At 45.4% G+C, this 16,640-nt stretch overlaps 1 protein-coding gene across 4 annotated transcripts in view; it reads right to left on the reverse strand.

The window, feature by feature from the left end:
• The window catches only part of MACROD2 (mono-ADP ribosylhydrolase 2), a 5,612,477-nt gene that overhangs the window by 1,009,765 nt on the left and 4,586,072 nt on the right, over positions 1-16,640 (reverse strand). For all 4 annotated transcript variants that reach the window (XM_069234098.1, XM_069234097.1, XM_069234096.1 and 1 more), the window contains exon 10: positions 4,698-4,748. In XM_069234098.1, coding sequence (XP_069090199.1) covers positions 4,698-4,748 — 51 coding nt within the window. The remainder of the gene's footprint in view (positions 1-4,697; positions 4,749-16,640) is intronic.

Here is a 16,640-nt window from a genome sequence, read left to right on the forward strand (position 1 = left end):
AAAACACCGCTCTTTGCCTAGTCCCAGCCCTGGCTCCCTCCACGCAGCTGTGACAGGATAGCCTTCGCTGTGAGGCGTGCACTCTGCAAATACACATAACATAACACTGCACAATCCCAACTGCTAGCCTTTAGTGAACAAAAGAAGGGTGTGATGTGGGAAATCACGATTCTTCAGTCCAGGAATATTTTTATGATGAAGGTTTACTGAACACCCCAGCCTGATCCACATTCAACATTAACTGCCACCAACTGTCCCATACATCCTACCCCCAACATTCTTCATTTAACATTCCCTTTCTCATGATGGCATCTCATAATCATTCTCCATCACGAGATGCCCCCAGAGAAAGATATCACAAAGGTCCCTTAGAGAGGGACAGAGCTTTCCATGTAAACAAATCCTTTCACGTCTGTTTTTGGATCAAACTGCCACCTATAAATATGGAAAATGGCACAGAGTCACTTCAACACACTTCTAACCACTGAATCAAAGTATATTCGTAATATAAAGAATAATAAACATTGACAAAGCTTAGAGGTCTACCTTTTTTTAGGACAAATATTTTTAAAGGTTGGGGGCACTGTGTGCAATGCCCCAGCTGACCTAGAAAGAAAATTCCATAATATAATGGGCTGCAATAATATAGAATCATGGTGTTGGACCCATATTCTGAGATTATTGCTTTATCAGAGGTAAACATTTCCTTCAAAGAAGAGTATTATGAAAAGGAGTTATAATGTGAGATTTCTGTAGTGAGTCGTGAATGTGAAATAAATACCTAGCAATACACTGTACAGTAGACACGTTTGACAAAGGGGTGGTATTTTGGTTGCTTCGTTCAAATATACTATGTGTATAAATTGTTTTACTTTGCTACAAAAAGCCGTAAATCCAACATTTTATCATGACAGCAAAATAAAATAAATGAACACAAAATGGTGATTAGTGCATAGCACTGTCTTTAAAACAGCTTATGGCATAAAAGCAGCATGCATTCCCTAAACAATCAATTCATAAATCAGCAATTAAAATGTCACTGTCTAAGCAATGTAAATACATCAAAGAACACCCACTGGCTTGCAATTTCGAGCTATACACCATGTCGGATGTGCAGTACCAGATGGTCCTCTTGATGCTACATCACCAAAATCTGATGGGCAACAATTGAAAAGCTATAGCTATCCTCAAAATACCATGTTCTTGATGGATAGCCTATTCAAGCAAAGGCTGGTTGAGGCTGACACAAAGGCCACTCTCTTCCACTATTTATTGAACTTTCCTAAATAGTTAATAACATGCAGTTCTACATAAGCTAAACAAAAGCTATATAACATAAAATTGTCTATAGAGATCTAAAAAAGAGATTATCCAACAGAACCTGTTGCCTGAATGTTTTCCAGACCTGCTCAATATAGTATTTTATTATCATGAAAGGATGCAGTAATATCTGACAGCCAACCTGAAGGACAATGGTTTTAAGTTATATTTCCGATCACCAGAAAATAATTATTAAGACCTGGGGTATGAGTAGCCTTCACAAGTCCTATATTGCAGAGTCTACATATCCCGCCATCATCACAATATTCGACCAAATATCCATACATTTGTCAAAAGAACGACATATAAGTCTAAATCTAAGACATTGTTGCCCGACTGTTAAATTCAGATTTACAATTAAGTTGAAAATTACTAATAAAAAAATAAAGGAATAGCCAAACTGTAGATCTTTAACATACATAAATGTTCAATGTCTTTTGTAAAAGACAAGTCTAGCATTAACATTTTAATGAGATTTTTGCTAAGGCCATTAGTCTCATTGGCAAACTCAGTTCTTACATATCCACTGCAGTTTGACGCATACTGACACAAAGCATGATGCAGTACACCACACTTCATGAAGAACAACGCCCACCAAATGAATCACATCAATGAGCTATGTTCAGCAATTATAAACTTCTGAGCTTATAGTATAGGGCAGTTAGTTGATCGAGGTCAATCGATGCAAGAGAAGTAGAGCATTTAAGCCTGATATTTCATGTAAGAGTGTTCCAATGTAGGATGTTTGTGGCTTTATCTGAACTGCCACTACAGAAAGTCACATGAGTTATATATGAAAATAATTCAGACTATCTACCAGGGCATTTTTAATATGTTTAATAAAGCTTCCCCAAACTAGGAAAAAGCCTCTTATCCTAGACAATATAAAATTTCTGCTGTAGAAAAGGATAATCCACTGAGTATGCAGCAAAAAAAAAAAAAAAAAAAAAACCAGATACAACGTAACATATTTAAAAAAATACAATATTGTAACCAACGTCATAATCAAGGGATAAAGGCAGAGCACTGCAAATAAAACAAAAAATCATAGAAGGTGAATCAGAGGAAAGCAAGAGTCATACTTCTCTTGCTCACTGGAATTTAGCTACCCAAAGACACATGTTATCTACGAAATTGTGCACTACCTGAGAAACAGCCCTGTAGCTCAAAACGTTCGCCCTCCATGTTCCTTTGGCATTACTCCATTTCCACTAACCCTGCAGTAACATGCAGTTTGTAACTTCCCCTGGACTTTCGTGGACCAAAGGACCTAAAGCAAGGTTTGTGACAATTCAACTTTGCACCACGGATGTTAATTCAACAAATGCCACAGGTTGTGAATGTGGCATTATTTACCCTTTGACCGCTAATGGGTGACCAACTGTCCTAGCCTTATCCCTTTAACATCCTCATGCTGACTGATGAGGGGTTAGGGGAAAGCACTGTAAACCATGGACGTCATTTCGAGGTCGCCATGGGCTGTAGCTGTGACCACTGGTTTGCTCCTTGCGACCCCTGGAACTGGCTTTGCGACCCCCTGACCTCAGAGGTGGCATAATCAGTGCCAAGAACAAAGGAGCGGCTCTGCATTCCATATTTTCAGCATGTTTTACTTTAAACAAATAGTGAATACTATTCTATTTTTCACTATTAGTGTAATAAAACATGGAGCACACTTATCTGGCACTGAACCTTTTGTGGAAGCTGTAGTACGTAAAAATATGTTTAAATGTATGTGGTGTATGTGCTCATGGGTGAGAGTGTGTATGTGTGATAATGTGTCTATATGTGTAAGGATGTGTGTGTGAGTGACAGTGAGTGAGAGTCAGTGATAGGTAGTGAGTGAGACCGTGTGACATTCAAGTCCAAATGTTCTATTCTTTGATGGAAGGCAATGGGCACAAAAGGTGCTGTGCTGTCTTGCATCAGAGGAAGAGACAAAAAATGCACCATATCTACTATGAAGTGTCTTGTTTCTCTTCCTGTGCGCTGCTGCAGTTTTTTCAACCATGAGGCAAAGCACACATCCTTGCGCCATAGTGCAAGGGCAGTGGCATAACAAAAGTGGAGGGGGCCTCCATGAAAAGAACTTGGACTATGTCCCCCTCCAGACTCACCCAGGGCAGGTGCTCTACTGAGGGCCCTCCTTGGAGCTCAGCCCTCCTGCACTATGGGGCCTGCAGGGGCCTTTGTTATGCCACGGTGCAAGGGTGTTTGCCTTCTCTGAAGCATATGTTTTGCAGTGAAAGGGGTAAGGTCTAGTACAAAAACTATGCTATAAAGCTTCTCCCACATTATAGGTGTGCCTTACAATGTAGCACACATGCAAAGTTGGAAAAATTAGGAGAAATGAAAACATTTCTCATTGTTATGCCTTTGTCAGGCAGTTCTAAGATTTTAGTGCTAAGTCCTCTCTACCAATGTTTGTAGACAGGGATTTGTACTAAAACCCCTAGGTGGTTTTTGAGAACACCTATGCACCGTCCATGAAACACCCACTGGATGCAAAATAACGCAGAGGAGTGCATAGCGCAATTGTGCGTTATTTTGGGACACAATTCCATGCAAAACAGAATTTTTACTGGATTTTAAATTCCCCCCTAACATTTTGTACCAGATTTGCATCACAAAAGTAAACCAAACCCGGTGCAAAGCATCAGGAAACCTGGACCTTAGTGCCAAGTAAGAATGAGTGAGATTAAGAGTGAGTGCAGGCGAATGAAATCGACTAAGAATATGTGTAAGAGGGTGTAAGAGTGTGTGAGGGTGAAGTTGAGGTCATGTGACATGCCTTCCTGGAAAACATTTGAGTCAAGGGTCAAATGATGCCCCTTTCTACAATGTTATTACAGTTATAGTGTATGTGATGTCACTTACATTACCCCTGGCACTTTAGTGAATCAACACCCATGTTATAAACTATGGAAAGCAATCTATATGCTTTCTGGTCCCGCAGCAACATCCGTGACAACGGAGAGAGAGAGATTGGCATCGCTGTGCCTAGGATAATGGAAGAAAAGCTGGTATGACGGAAAGCTTAGAAGGAGAGGTTGCAATCACTTGTACTGAGACGGGGAGCATACCTTGTTAAATATATGACACAAACAAACATAAATAATGTAATATGACAAGCACAAATGATATATTCTCAACTGTCATTCTAATACAGAATACTTTATTGGTAGAGTACTGTGTGTTTACTTTAAAAGCCATTTACAGCAACAAAGACATTGACAAATAATTTCCTTTTAAATAAATGAGCATGCTTAATAGAATACTAGTTCTTGCAACAAAGAAAACATGGTATGCATGCGATCATAAATGGCAGGGGCATCCAGAAGAAGATGTAACATGTGAAAAAGAGAAAAAATACAGACCTGCTTCCTCACTTGTGTTATCTTCATCATTATCATCATCATCATCATCATCTATGAAAAGAACGTAGAGAAGACAGGATTTAGACAAAGAGTAGCGCAGGCACCTAAATATTCACACACTGGTGTGTAAAACAGCAGGGTGTGAGAGAGAAATGATGTTAGACCTGGCATCCTTAGGGTGGTCTTCCCCCAGACCTTTCGCATTTCATCTCATGTTTTGCACTGTATCTTTTTGTTGGCCTTAGAACTCTGAGCACTTTACCACTGCTAACCAGTGCTAAAGTGCATGTGCTTCTCCCCTAAATATTGGAGCTTTGGTGTATCCACAAATGACATTTTTAATGTACTTGCAATTCCCTCATAAAGTGGTATACCATATACCCAGGGACTGTAAATTTAATGCTACTGTTGGGCCTGCAGCACTGATTGTGCCACCAACTTCATAGCCTTTAAATGTGTCTCAGGACTGCCAATGACGAGCCTGTGTGCGCAGTTTCACTGCCACTTCGACTTGGCAGTTAAAACCTCTCACCAAGCCCTAAACTCCCCTTTTCTTATATGTGAATCACCCCTAAGGGAGACCTTAGGGAGCTCAAAGGGCAGGGTGCCATGCAAGCGAAATGCAGGACATCATCTTTTAAGTTTTATATGTCCTGGTAATGAAACATTTCGAAACTTGGTTATCTTTACAGGGGCCTGCTCCTCTCATGGGCCAGCATTGGGAATTCCTTAACATGCTTTTAAGCTGTATTTCCTGAACAGAAAGGAGTAGATGCACCATTTTTCATTTCATTAGAACAGTTATAATAAATCCTCTTTACTTGTAAAGTTGGATTTATTACTACTTTTTTAGAAATGCCACCTTTAGAATTTTTCTAAACCGGCATAGTTTTTTTGTGGTGTTTTAATTGTGTTGCTGTGTGTGTGTTTTGCATAAATACTTCACACATTGCCTCTTAAGTTAAGCTTGCCAACTCTGCACCAAGCTACCAGAGGGTGAGCACAGTTTAAAGTGTGTATCTGACTTACCCTGACTAGGATTGTGGTCCCTACTTGGACAGGGTGCATACCCCTGCCAACTGGAGACCCGGGCCAGATGTATCACACCTTTTTGCATTCACAAACGGTGCGAATGGCCGTTTGCGAATGTAAAAATGCCTTTCAGTATTTATGAAAGGCATGTGCAACGCAAATTTAAGGAATCGCTAAAATAGCGATTCCTTAAATTTGCGAGCCTGTTTAGAGAATCGCAAATTGCGATTCTCTAAATAAGAAATCGCAAATAAGGAATCCTTATTTGCGATTTCTAAACCACATGTAACAAGCAATTCCTTAATGCGAATTGGGCATTAAGGAATCACTATTACCACCAAGTTGAACTTGGTAGCAACCATGTGCAAATTTTTAAAATACATTTTTAAAATTGACATGTAACGCACACATGCCCCTTTGGCATGTGTGCGCCTTACATGTCCTTAAAGAAATTCTTGGGTGCAGCAGAGGGGGCCTTAGCCCCCAGCACCCTGGGGTTTGCATTTCCCAATTTTGCGAATTCCAGTTAGGAATTTGCAATTTGGGAAATGCAAAAAATTTGCAAATATGGGCCTACAGGCCCATACGTGCAAATGGGCCGGTATCGCAATTTGCGAATCGGTAATAGCATTTGCGATTTTTAAGAAATCGATATTACCGAATCGCAAATATGATACATTGCATTTTGCGATTCAGAAATAGCGATTTCTTACAAAATTGCTATTTCCGAATCGCAAATGCCTTTTTTGATACATCTGGCCCCCAGTTTCTAACAAAAAATGAGCACCAATATACTGGTGATACAGTAAATTCCGAAACCATGTTACAATGATAAACTGTCTACAAGCACAGTCGTACCCTTGAAACAACAGAGCTGGCTCCTTCTTTATCCGGATTTTCAAAGGGAAAAAGTGTTTTCATTTGGGAAACCCTTTTCCTTAGTTCGTGTAAATATCGATTTTTACTCCAACCTTATTTTTACAGTAGCATTATGTGCTCACTGAGGGAGGGAAGCTTCATTGGGAATCCCCACAAAGTTCTGACTTTGAGGACATTTCCAAAAGTGCTAATGGCAGCTCTTCCAAATGATTGAACGAATGAGAACCATTTGTATTGCCCGGAAACCTCTAAAGACGATGCGGTACTGAAGGATCATAACATATCTATTTGGTGCAAAAAACGTTTAGGAGGGGAGAAGTCTAAATTAAGGTTTAAGATGGGCTTGAGGGTTAGTCAGAGGCTGATCATCCTCTGGGATCAGCCGTAGTGCCAACCAGTCACTAATTAAAAAAATCTTCCAAGACAGTTGTTAGTTCAAGTTTTGCCACATTACTTTACTGTGCCATGGTGTCAATTATGACCTATTTGACTGTGACTGGCATGACGTACGAGTTCATGTGTCAGAAAGGGCGTTGCTTGAGACGTCTAACGTCATTTTCTGAGAAGAGAGAGTTCATGAGCTTCCTAAAATGTATAACTTGATACTGAAACAATTCGACAGTGAGCATCCAGCATTTAGGGCATTATTAAGAGTACCTCTGTAGTGTAATTCCCTCAGAGAAACAGCGATCCTGCAGGGAGTGGTATGTTTCTGTGTCGGTATTACCACATGATTCTGATTTGGGGAGAGTGGAGTGAGGCATGACGGGTATTATCGGAGTATGGGCACCTGAATGTCACAGGGCTTCCTTTGTTTCATCTTTTGTCCCCTAGCAATTTCAAGAGCTTTTCCTGGCGAAATATGAACAAGGAAAACAATGCACCAGTGGCAGTAAATCTGCACGAGTTTTAATCCCACTTCAAGCCTGGAAATCTGTTTTCACACAGATTACCGGGCTATTTATAACAAACCACTCGGTGATGCATTCATGTGTTGACCATCAAGGGTCACAAGGACTAATGTGTGGTCATAAACGCAGATTAGTCCAAGCATGAGAACTTCCTCCTTCTCCGGGCATGAACTGGTTGGTTTTTAATTAACAATCCTAAAGAAAGATGGCATAATCCTCACCCAATGGGCTGTAAAATATAAATAGTGACACATATATTGGATATATTCATAGGTGTTTATTGTTTTCAGAAATTAAGAAATATCATATTTTGTCTTCGACTGTCTACCCAGAAGACGAAGAAGCACAAGATTCCTTTGAAATCCATCTGGGCACCAGGTATGTTAGAAACTTTGAGGAGCGGAGGGCACACATTTTTTCAACATCCTGACAGACTTTCCATCCATTTTGTAGTACATAATTGTACTAGAAAATTATGCTTGTAAAAGGAGTGCACATATGCACAACATCCTTCAGAACATCCTTACTCGCTCTTAGCTAGTGGGTGGCACCAAAAGACACCATAAGAGGCAGGTGTAACTCTAAGCTGCCATGAGGAGCAAAAATAAACTTGAGCAGGTTAGATTAGAAGGGGAGATATGGGATGCCACCCAATGATGACAGACACGACCTACTATTTATTAAGGAAAGAAAAAAATCGGAAAATGCGCTGGTATGTTGCTCCCCAATTGAAACAAGCATGTGCAATGCAATGGGTCTCGCACTTGCTTGAGCTAGAGCCATTGTAGTCGTAAACTCATAACTGGACTTTTCTTGACACATAAATTGGACAACCCTGCCCCGCTATTTGGTCTTTTCCTGCCACATAATTCCATTGGCCCTGCATATAACTAATACTTCAATTTACCTTCTTCCTCTATCTGCAGCCAAAATTGAAAATGTTGCATTTAGCATCCTAATTTAAACCTGCCATGCTAATTCCATTTTATAGTGCAAAGATATAAGGAGACGTGCAAGCTATCAGCACAGAAAACGGTGGCCCATGTTCACAGCAGAGGATGCAGCTACCGATCTTACAAATAAATAGCTCCTGTAATTATGAAGAACAACTTGCTGTAGGACTCAAATTCCCACTCATAAAATATCAGCGAGCCCTTGCCCTACCTTGTGATTCCTTAATCTCAAACATGATTCATTAGCAAGGGAGACATCTTTCTAAGGTGCAGTCATGACACACTCTCAAACTATATGGAACAAATTTCTGAAGAAATTAAATTTGAATAATGCAATATTTTAAAAAAAAAAAGGTGAGAGGAAAATAAGACTATTGGACAAACAAAGTTTTAAGGATACTTTCCAGTTACCAAATACAATTGCTGTACTGCTAAATCAATTGCGATAGGATGGGGAACAAAATATTTTATCAACAACCTAACCATCATTACAAACGGCAAACGTTCACACCAATTATATGGTTTGGTAGTCTTAATTAGTCTAATGCGGGGCGTGGCCAAAATGGCCGGAAGGTGTGCCCGGCCGGAGAGGCGTTTAGGCCCAGGGACAGGCCGAGTGTGGCGCACGTGGCGGCCGGCGCTTCAGCGGTATGGCCGCTGCAGGGTGAGGAGAGGTGACCGCGGGCATGGAGTGGACGAGGGCGCTCGCGGTCCCTCCAAGAAATCGGCGGCATTGATCGGGCCGGGGAAGGACAGACAAGGAGCCGGGAAGCCCGAGAGTGATGGTGGCGGGCGGAGCGGCCTAGTCCGCGGGAGGCTGGTGACTCGGCGGGCACCGCCACGAGCCGTACTGAGGCGGCTTGCGGTGCTGGGGCCTCCCGTGACCCACGCGTGGCCAGGGACCGGGGACCCTGCCTGAAGAGAGGTCCGGTGGACGGGAGGCTCGGCTCGATACTTGCCCGGGCTACGCAGCGGTCGGGCGGAGCGCCCCCTGGGCCTGGTGAAGGCTGGACGGTCCTGTGGTGTGCCTGCCTTGAGAGACGCAGAGCAGGCACGAGTTTAACGTGGCAAAAGAGTGTAGGTCAGTTACATTTTCCCAGTCTGGTGGGATCCTGGGCCTGTACTGAAGTGTCCTGGTGAAGCTGGTGCCTCGGGGAGGACGACACCGGAAGGGCAGTGTGAGGGGCCGTGGCGGGTACTGGTTCTTCTACAGCAGGCTGTGGTGCATGGTCTTGATGGCTTCTTCTAAACCCAAGAGGGACCAGTCGGTGAGGGAGATGCTCACTCATTCTCACCTGCCACAAAGCAAGCCGACGGAGGGCTCGGCCTCGGCGAGAGGCCCCGATGACCGAAGCGAGTGCGAGGACGATGGTGGAGCGCCAGTCACTCTTTATTTGACTCCCTCAGAATGGACTTGCAGGAACTGCGAAGAGACATTTCCTAGGAGTTGAAAGATCTGAGAGCTGATGTCTTGTCACTGGGGGACAGGGTGTCAGGTATAGAGGACAATGAGATTGCCCAGGGGAGGAGATCGAGCAATTGCAACAGGACATTTTGAGCTTCGGGAGCAGCAGGAACTCCAGCAGATGGCGTCTGAGGACCTGGAGAATCGCTCGAGAAGGCATAATATTCGGATCCGAGGAGCTCCAACTGGGGCGGAGTGTGGGCACATTAGAGAGTTTGTCCGGGTGGTGTTCCGCTACATTCTAGGTCCAGAGGACACCCAGGAGATCATCCTGGATCAGGCCCACAGGGTGGGTCAGCTGAGAGGAGACAATGCGCACCCTCCAGATATCTTGGTTTGCCTGCACAACTTTATGACAAAAGAAAATATCCTGCAGAAAACACTCAACCTCCTGCAGGTTCAATTTAGAGGATACACGTTGCAGCTGTTTCAGGACCTCTCGGTGCGGACATTGCAAAGAAGGAGAGAATTCAAGCCCATCATAGAACATTTTCAAGCACACTCTACCCCTTACACATGGGGTCATCCTTTTCGCCTTGTGTTCCGCTGGGAGGAGCAGTTGCGTCAGGTGAAGTCATTGCAGGAGGCGTGCCAGATTCTTGGTCTGGAGTAGTCGGAATGGAGTCCTGAGCCGCGTGGTGAAGCTGCTCCCGAGGGTCGCCCGAGATGGCGACGGAAAGAGAAGAGAAGGAGGCACCCGGGACCGTCTACGACTGAACCGGCGCTGGAGAGGGAGTCTGTGTTGAACAGTCTGGTGGCAGGGCCAAGCGCCTAGATGTACACTGCTGCCGGGGTCTCCTCTGGGGTTTTGGGTCGTTTGAGAGTGATGTTATGGCGCTGGGGTGGGTCCGGGTGGGGGGGTCTTCGGGTGTTGTGAGTCAACCTTGTGAGGTACGGACGTCCCCTATCTTGAACTTGCTTATTCCTGGACAATTGATTGAAGTTCAATGTGAGTCAGATGTTCATTTGTTTTGTTTCATGGTTTTATGTTGTGGTGCTTCCTCTGAAATGCTTGTGTGCCCTGAAACGTTGGATGTGCCTTGGCGTGCGGGTCCTTCCTTGTGTAGTGCGTAGTGGCCTTTGGGAGCCCTCAGAGTCATGGGATTAACTCCTAGCCACTCATGTCGCTTAAGTGCTTGAGTCTTAACGTTAGGGGGCTTAATACTCCCGCCAAGAGGCTGGCTGTTCTTTCTGCTCTTGAATGCTCTGAGAGCCACATATGTCTGTTGCAAGAAATGCATTTGCTGCCCTCAGACACTCATCGCATGCGCTCCAGGTGGTTCCCTAGGCAGTTCTGGTCTTCTGCCCCCACGAAGCATGCTGGGGTCGGGATTCTGATTTCTAGGGCTTTCCCCTGGGGAGGTGATTGCAAAGGTACACGAGGTGAAGGGCAGGTTCCTGGCCATTAGACTTCGTATAGAGTCTTTTCATTTCACAATTGCTACTTTATATGCCCCTAATGAGCGGCAGGAAGCATTTATGAGACAGGCTATATCTCTCATGCTAGCCTCACCGGATAGAGCACTTTTGGTAGGAGGGGATTTCAATTTGGTTATGGATAATGAATTGGACCGTTCTGGTCATCGCGTTGGGCAGACTGGGACTCTGACTCAGGTGGGACGGCAGTGGCTGGTGGACTGTGATTTGGAGGACATCTGGAGGAGGGTGCACCCCACAGTGCTGGATTACTCATTTTATTCTGCGTCCTCTAAGACGTATACACAAATAGATTTTTTCTTGGCCTCTTTGGAGTTTGGCTCCCGAGTTAAGGAATGTACGATCGAGCCTTGGGCCTTGTCAGATCATGCTCCGGTCACTCTGGTGGTCCGTCTGGATGGGGGTCCTGGGCGTGTTTCTAGTTGGCGCTTTTGGGATACTATCTTGCAGTCTACGTCTGGGGAGGAGGCGGTGAGGCGAGCTATCCTTGACTACCTGAAACATAATGATGACGGACAGACTGGTTTGCGTGTGCTCTGGGAGGCGCTGAAGGCTGTTGTCCGGGGGGAAGTGATGTCTCTCTCGGCTAAGGAGAATAAAACTCAGAGAGAGCTCAGGGTGGTCTTGGAACGGAACGTATCGGCCCTGAGGCACGCTCATAAACGCACGGGTGCCCCCAGGGTATGGAGAGAACTGGAGAGGGCGCGCCTGCAACTTAGGCCGCTTGACTGGGACCAGGCGGAGTATGCAATGGCTCGGCTTAAACACAAATATTACGTAGGAGGGGATTGATGTGGGAAACTGCTTGCTCACAAGTTGAGGGCCCAACGATCGGCCAATGCTGTTAAGATGGTACGTTCCCCCTCGAGGGGGGAGGCCCGGACAGACCAGCAGATAGCAGAGGTGTTCGCAGATTTCTATAGCAACTTATATGCTGCCGAGTCGGGAGGTGGGGCAGAGCCGTTCTTCTTTATAGCAGACTGTAATATTGCACAGCTGCGTGAGCATGATGCCGATTCGCTTGATCAGCCTATTCGAATAGAGGAGGTAATCGCGGCGATCTAGTGCCTTTCCGTCGGCAAGGCACCGGGCCCGGATGGTTTCACAGTGCTATTCTATAAGACATATTGCATTGAGCTCGCCCCACTATTAGTCAGGCTCTTTAATTCCTTTCTATCCACCGGAACCCTAACATCTAGCATGTTGGAAGCGACAATTACAGTCATCCATAAGATGGGGAAGGACCCCAAGGAATGTGGCTCGTATCGGCCCATCTCGTTTTTAAATATTGATGCAAAGCTATTCACGGGCATCCTGGCGCAGAGTCTTAACCCCTTGATGCCCAGGCTCATTGACCCGGACCAGTCGGGCTTTATCCCCCATAGACAGTGTGCAGACAACACGAAGCGCCTCTTGGATCTGGTGGACAAAACTAATAGGTCCGATAGGGAGACTCTGCTCCTTTCCATAGATACAGAGAAAGCGTTCGACAGAGTGCATTGGCCCTACCTTTTCAGGGTGCTGGAGCGCTTCAGTTTTGGCCCGGCGTTCCGGACCTGGATTCATTGTATTTATAGAGCCCCGACAGCAGCAGTCCATGTGAATGGGGCGTCGTCTTCCCCTTTCCGGATTGGGAGGGGGACGAGGCAGGGGTGCCCGCTTTCCTCGCTATTATTTGTGCTGTACATGGAGCCCTTTGCTCAGCGTCTTCGGGATGATGCCCAGATCTCTGGCGTTCGCTTCGAGGGAGACCATCATCTTGTTAGTCTTTATGCCGATGACGTGGTCCTTACATTGGCGGACCCCATGGCATCCTTGCCAGCACTTATGCTGGCCATAAATGAGTTTGGCCGAGTTTTGGGGTTCAAAGTTAACATGCAGAAATCCCAAGTCTTGGGCCTGTCAATTCAGCCGGGGCACGAGCAAGCCCTGCGGGCTCGATACCCCTTTATATGGTCCCCGTCGCATGTGCCTTGGGGATTTCCCTGGCCACTTGAGTGGCTAGAACATGTAGCATGAACTATGCTTCTCTGTCTAGAGAGATATTGAATGATTTGGATAAGTGGAGTAAGCAAGGCCTCTCCTGGTTTGGGAGGGTTTCGGCGATCAAGATGATGGTTTTGCCTCGCATTCTCTACGTCTTTCAGACGCTGCCCCTGACCCCTCCGCTGCGTACTATTGGGACACTTCAGTCAGCGATCTTGAAATTCATATGGGGGGTAGGCCGGCCCGGCTGCGGAGGGGTGTGCTGTACCGCCCTAAGGATGCGGGTGGCCTTGCGGTCCCATGTCTACTGAGATATTTCCAGGCGGCTCAGCTCCGCTTCCTAGTGGAGTGGAGTTGGACACTTTCAGAAAAGCACTGGTGTTTCATGGATCAGGCGGTAGCGGGATCTCACATCTGGAGGGAACCGTGGCTTCGGCATAGACATAGAGCGCAGGGACTTTACTCGTCGCCGGTTACGGGAGCGACGTTCAGGGTATGGGATGTAGTGGCGGTGAAGAAGGGTTTGACGTCCTTTCCTTCCCCGATGTCCCCGATTTGCGGGAATCCTGACTTTGCCCCGGGGTTGCAGGTGGAGAATTTTAGGCACTGGCTCGAGGGAGGCTGCAAAAGGGTGGGCTGTCTATTCGATGAGAATGGGATTATGGACTTTGACCGGTTCAGGGAGGCTTATGGGGTGGTAGAGGCAGATAGGATGGTGTACTATCAAGTGCGACACTGGGCTCTTCGACCAGAGATTAGGCCATTGGTATCCAGGCCATTGACCCCGTTCGTGAAATGGCTTATGGGAAAGAAGGATGATAAAAGGTTAATATCGGAATTGTACAGACTCCTCCAGGCGGAGGCGCACCCCATTAAATCCAAGGGACAGAGACGTTGGGAGGCTGAGCTGCGGAGGGAGCTAACAGAAGAGGAGTGGGAGAGTGTTTTCTTTAGAGCGCATCACACAGCGTATCATGCGTCGGGTCGGAGACAGCCTATAAGCTGGCTAGGTATTGGTATTACACTCCGGCTAGGGTCCACGCATGGGACCCTGCCAAATCAGATCTCTGCTGGAGGGGTTGTGGCAGTGCGGGCACACTTATTCACCTTCCATGGCACTGTCCCAAGTTACACAGGTTTTGGAAAGGGGTTTTAAATGATGTTGACAGGGTGTTTGGGACGGAAATCCCTAGGTTTCCCTCATATGTTATACTGGGCTTACCTAACACCCTCACCATTCCTCTCCGCTCTCGTAGAGGCCGTCAGATGGCGTTGGCCCTCAATGCGGCTGTGCAGGTCATTCTAGCTCATTGGGGTACGGATGGGATCCCGACGTACGCCTCCTAGCTCCACAGGCTATGGTTTATCTTGGCAATGGAGAAACTGTATCTGGTAGTGGCTCGGAGGGTGGAAGAGATGAGGAATATCTGGAAACCGTTCATACGGATCCTTTCTACGGAATTTAATGAGCTGACTTGCCCTGTCTATCTGAGGGTGTTGAGGATGTTGGAGGAAGCTGGATGATGGGGACAAACGGGGTGGCTGGAGGTTGCGCGCTGAGGGATTCAAGAGATTTGGCAGTGGGAGAAGGGCAGAACTTGAGGCACTGATGGGCGTGACGAGGGGAAGCACAGTTATGTTATTGTCTTATGTTGAATGTATTACAATTTCTATTCGAGTTAGACATCCTGGTTCTAGTCTGGCAACTTTCATTAGAAGTGGGGGCGGGGCCCGTTGAGAGTGGGGCTTCGAGACATGGGACTGTGCCTCATTGTGTCAATGAGACTCCTTTTACTGGTTGTGTGTAACAAGTGGTCCTCCCTCATAATTGTTCTACTACGCAGCCGTGGGCTTTGTGTTGCATACAAACGTTATATACCAATAAACAGATTTGATCCATAATTAGTCTAATGCACTTTTGTGAAAAGGGTCAATTTTTCGAGGAGACATTTTGGGACAAAGCCTTCTGTCATTTATAAATCTGAGACGACTAAAACAAGCAAAGAAAACTGATAGATCTGCACACACAAGAGATGGTGTGTCTATCATTGACAAAATCTAACTGAGGAGCTACATCAATTGTTCCAGAGAGCCAAAAATAATCTGCAGGTCTTTTATTAACCCTCTCCATAAAGCGTTTTCCCATAAGAGCACAGTTTTTTTTAACATACAAAAATAAATACTCAAACCTCGATTTTAGTTTTCATTTGGTGGATGCTGGAATATTTCAGCAAACTTTGCAGTAGATACAAATAAGTGCAAATTTAACTGGGAATGGTGTTTTCTTAACCAGATGGGTCTGCTGCAAATCAAGCAAGCCTCCCGGAGGCATGCTTGTTGTAGTTGAAGATACGTGTCTATCTTAATGCGCCTTCTTGCGAAACGAGTATACTCTGAAGATTAGTTGACTCCAAACATTTTAATGCAGTGTTTTTTACGCTCATACACATATTACAGCTTACTTGAAAAGTGCACTTTGCAAACCGATACATATGGAAATATAATCATCCATCTAAACGTTAAAAGTAGCCTACAGAGAGGGAGAGCATGTGCGGGCATTTGAAATGCGCTTCGTGGTACAGGAACATTCCCTCCCGGACTGAACAAAATATTTCAATGAGGAACTTGAGGTTGGCTCGGTTGGCCTCAGCATACATCCTGCAGCAATAATGAAAAAACATCCACAGAAACTAAATAAAGTGCTGCAAATATCTATGGCCTCTGTCAGCAGTGGCGTTTTTTACATTCATACACAGCACAGCTTATTTGAAAAGAGCGCCTTGCAAACAGATACATATGGAAAATAGAATCTTCCAACTAAACGACAACAGTGCGCATCCATGTTCCATTTTGCACAGTAATTCTACTTCATAACGTTTTCCGTCTCGAGCCTTACGAATTTCGAATGGCCCAAGTATTGTGCAGCATTAATGCACAGTAGGCCCACACGTGCTAGGTATAAGGGGGTACATTCACCACCTTTTAATTGTGACAGAAATAGAACCCTGAAAAACTGGCAGATTTTATATTTAAACGCTAAAGCAAAGTATACAATGCAACACAGGCACGCAGCAGCGACCAACCATGAGTGTACCACCCTAGGTGCCAAGGCTTGTTCAAGGGGCATTGTGGTTTCTATTTCCTGACCACAACACACTTCATTTGCATCAGCGGACCTTACGGGGTGTGACTGAGCAAGTCCCCTTTCTTCAGCCATCCTGCGGGGGTGTTTAAGGCTGCATTCTCAAAATTAACTGCTGAATAAAAGTAGCATGCTTAG

This window comes from Pleurodeles waltl, chromosome 5 (genome assembly GCF_031143425.1).
Source record: "Pleurodeles waltl isolate 20211129_DDA chromosome 5, aPleWal1.hap1.20221129, whole genome shotgun sequence".
NCBI lineage: Eukaryota > Metazoa > Chordata > Amphibia > Caudata > Salamandridae > Pleurodeles > Pleurodeles waltl.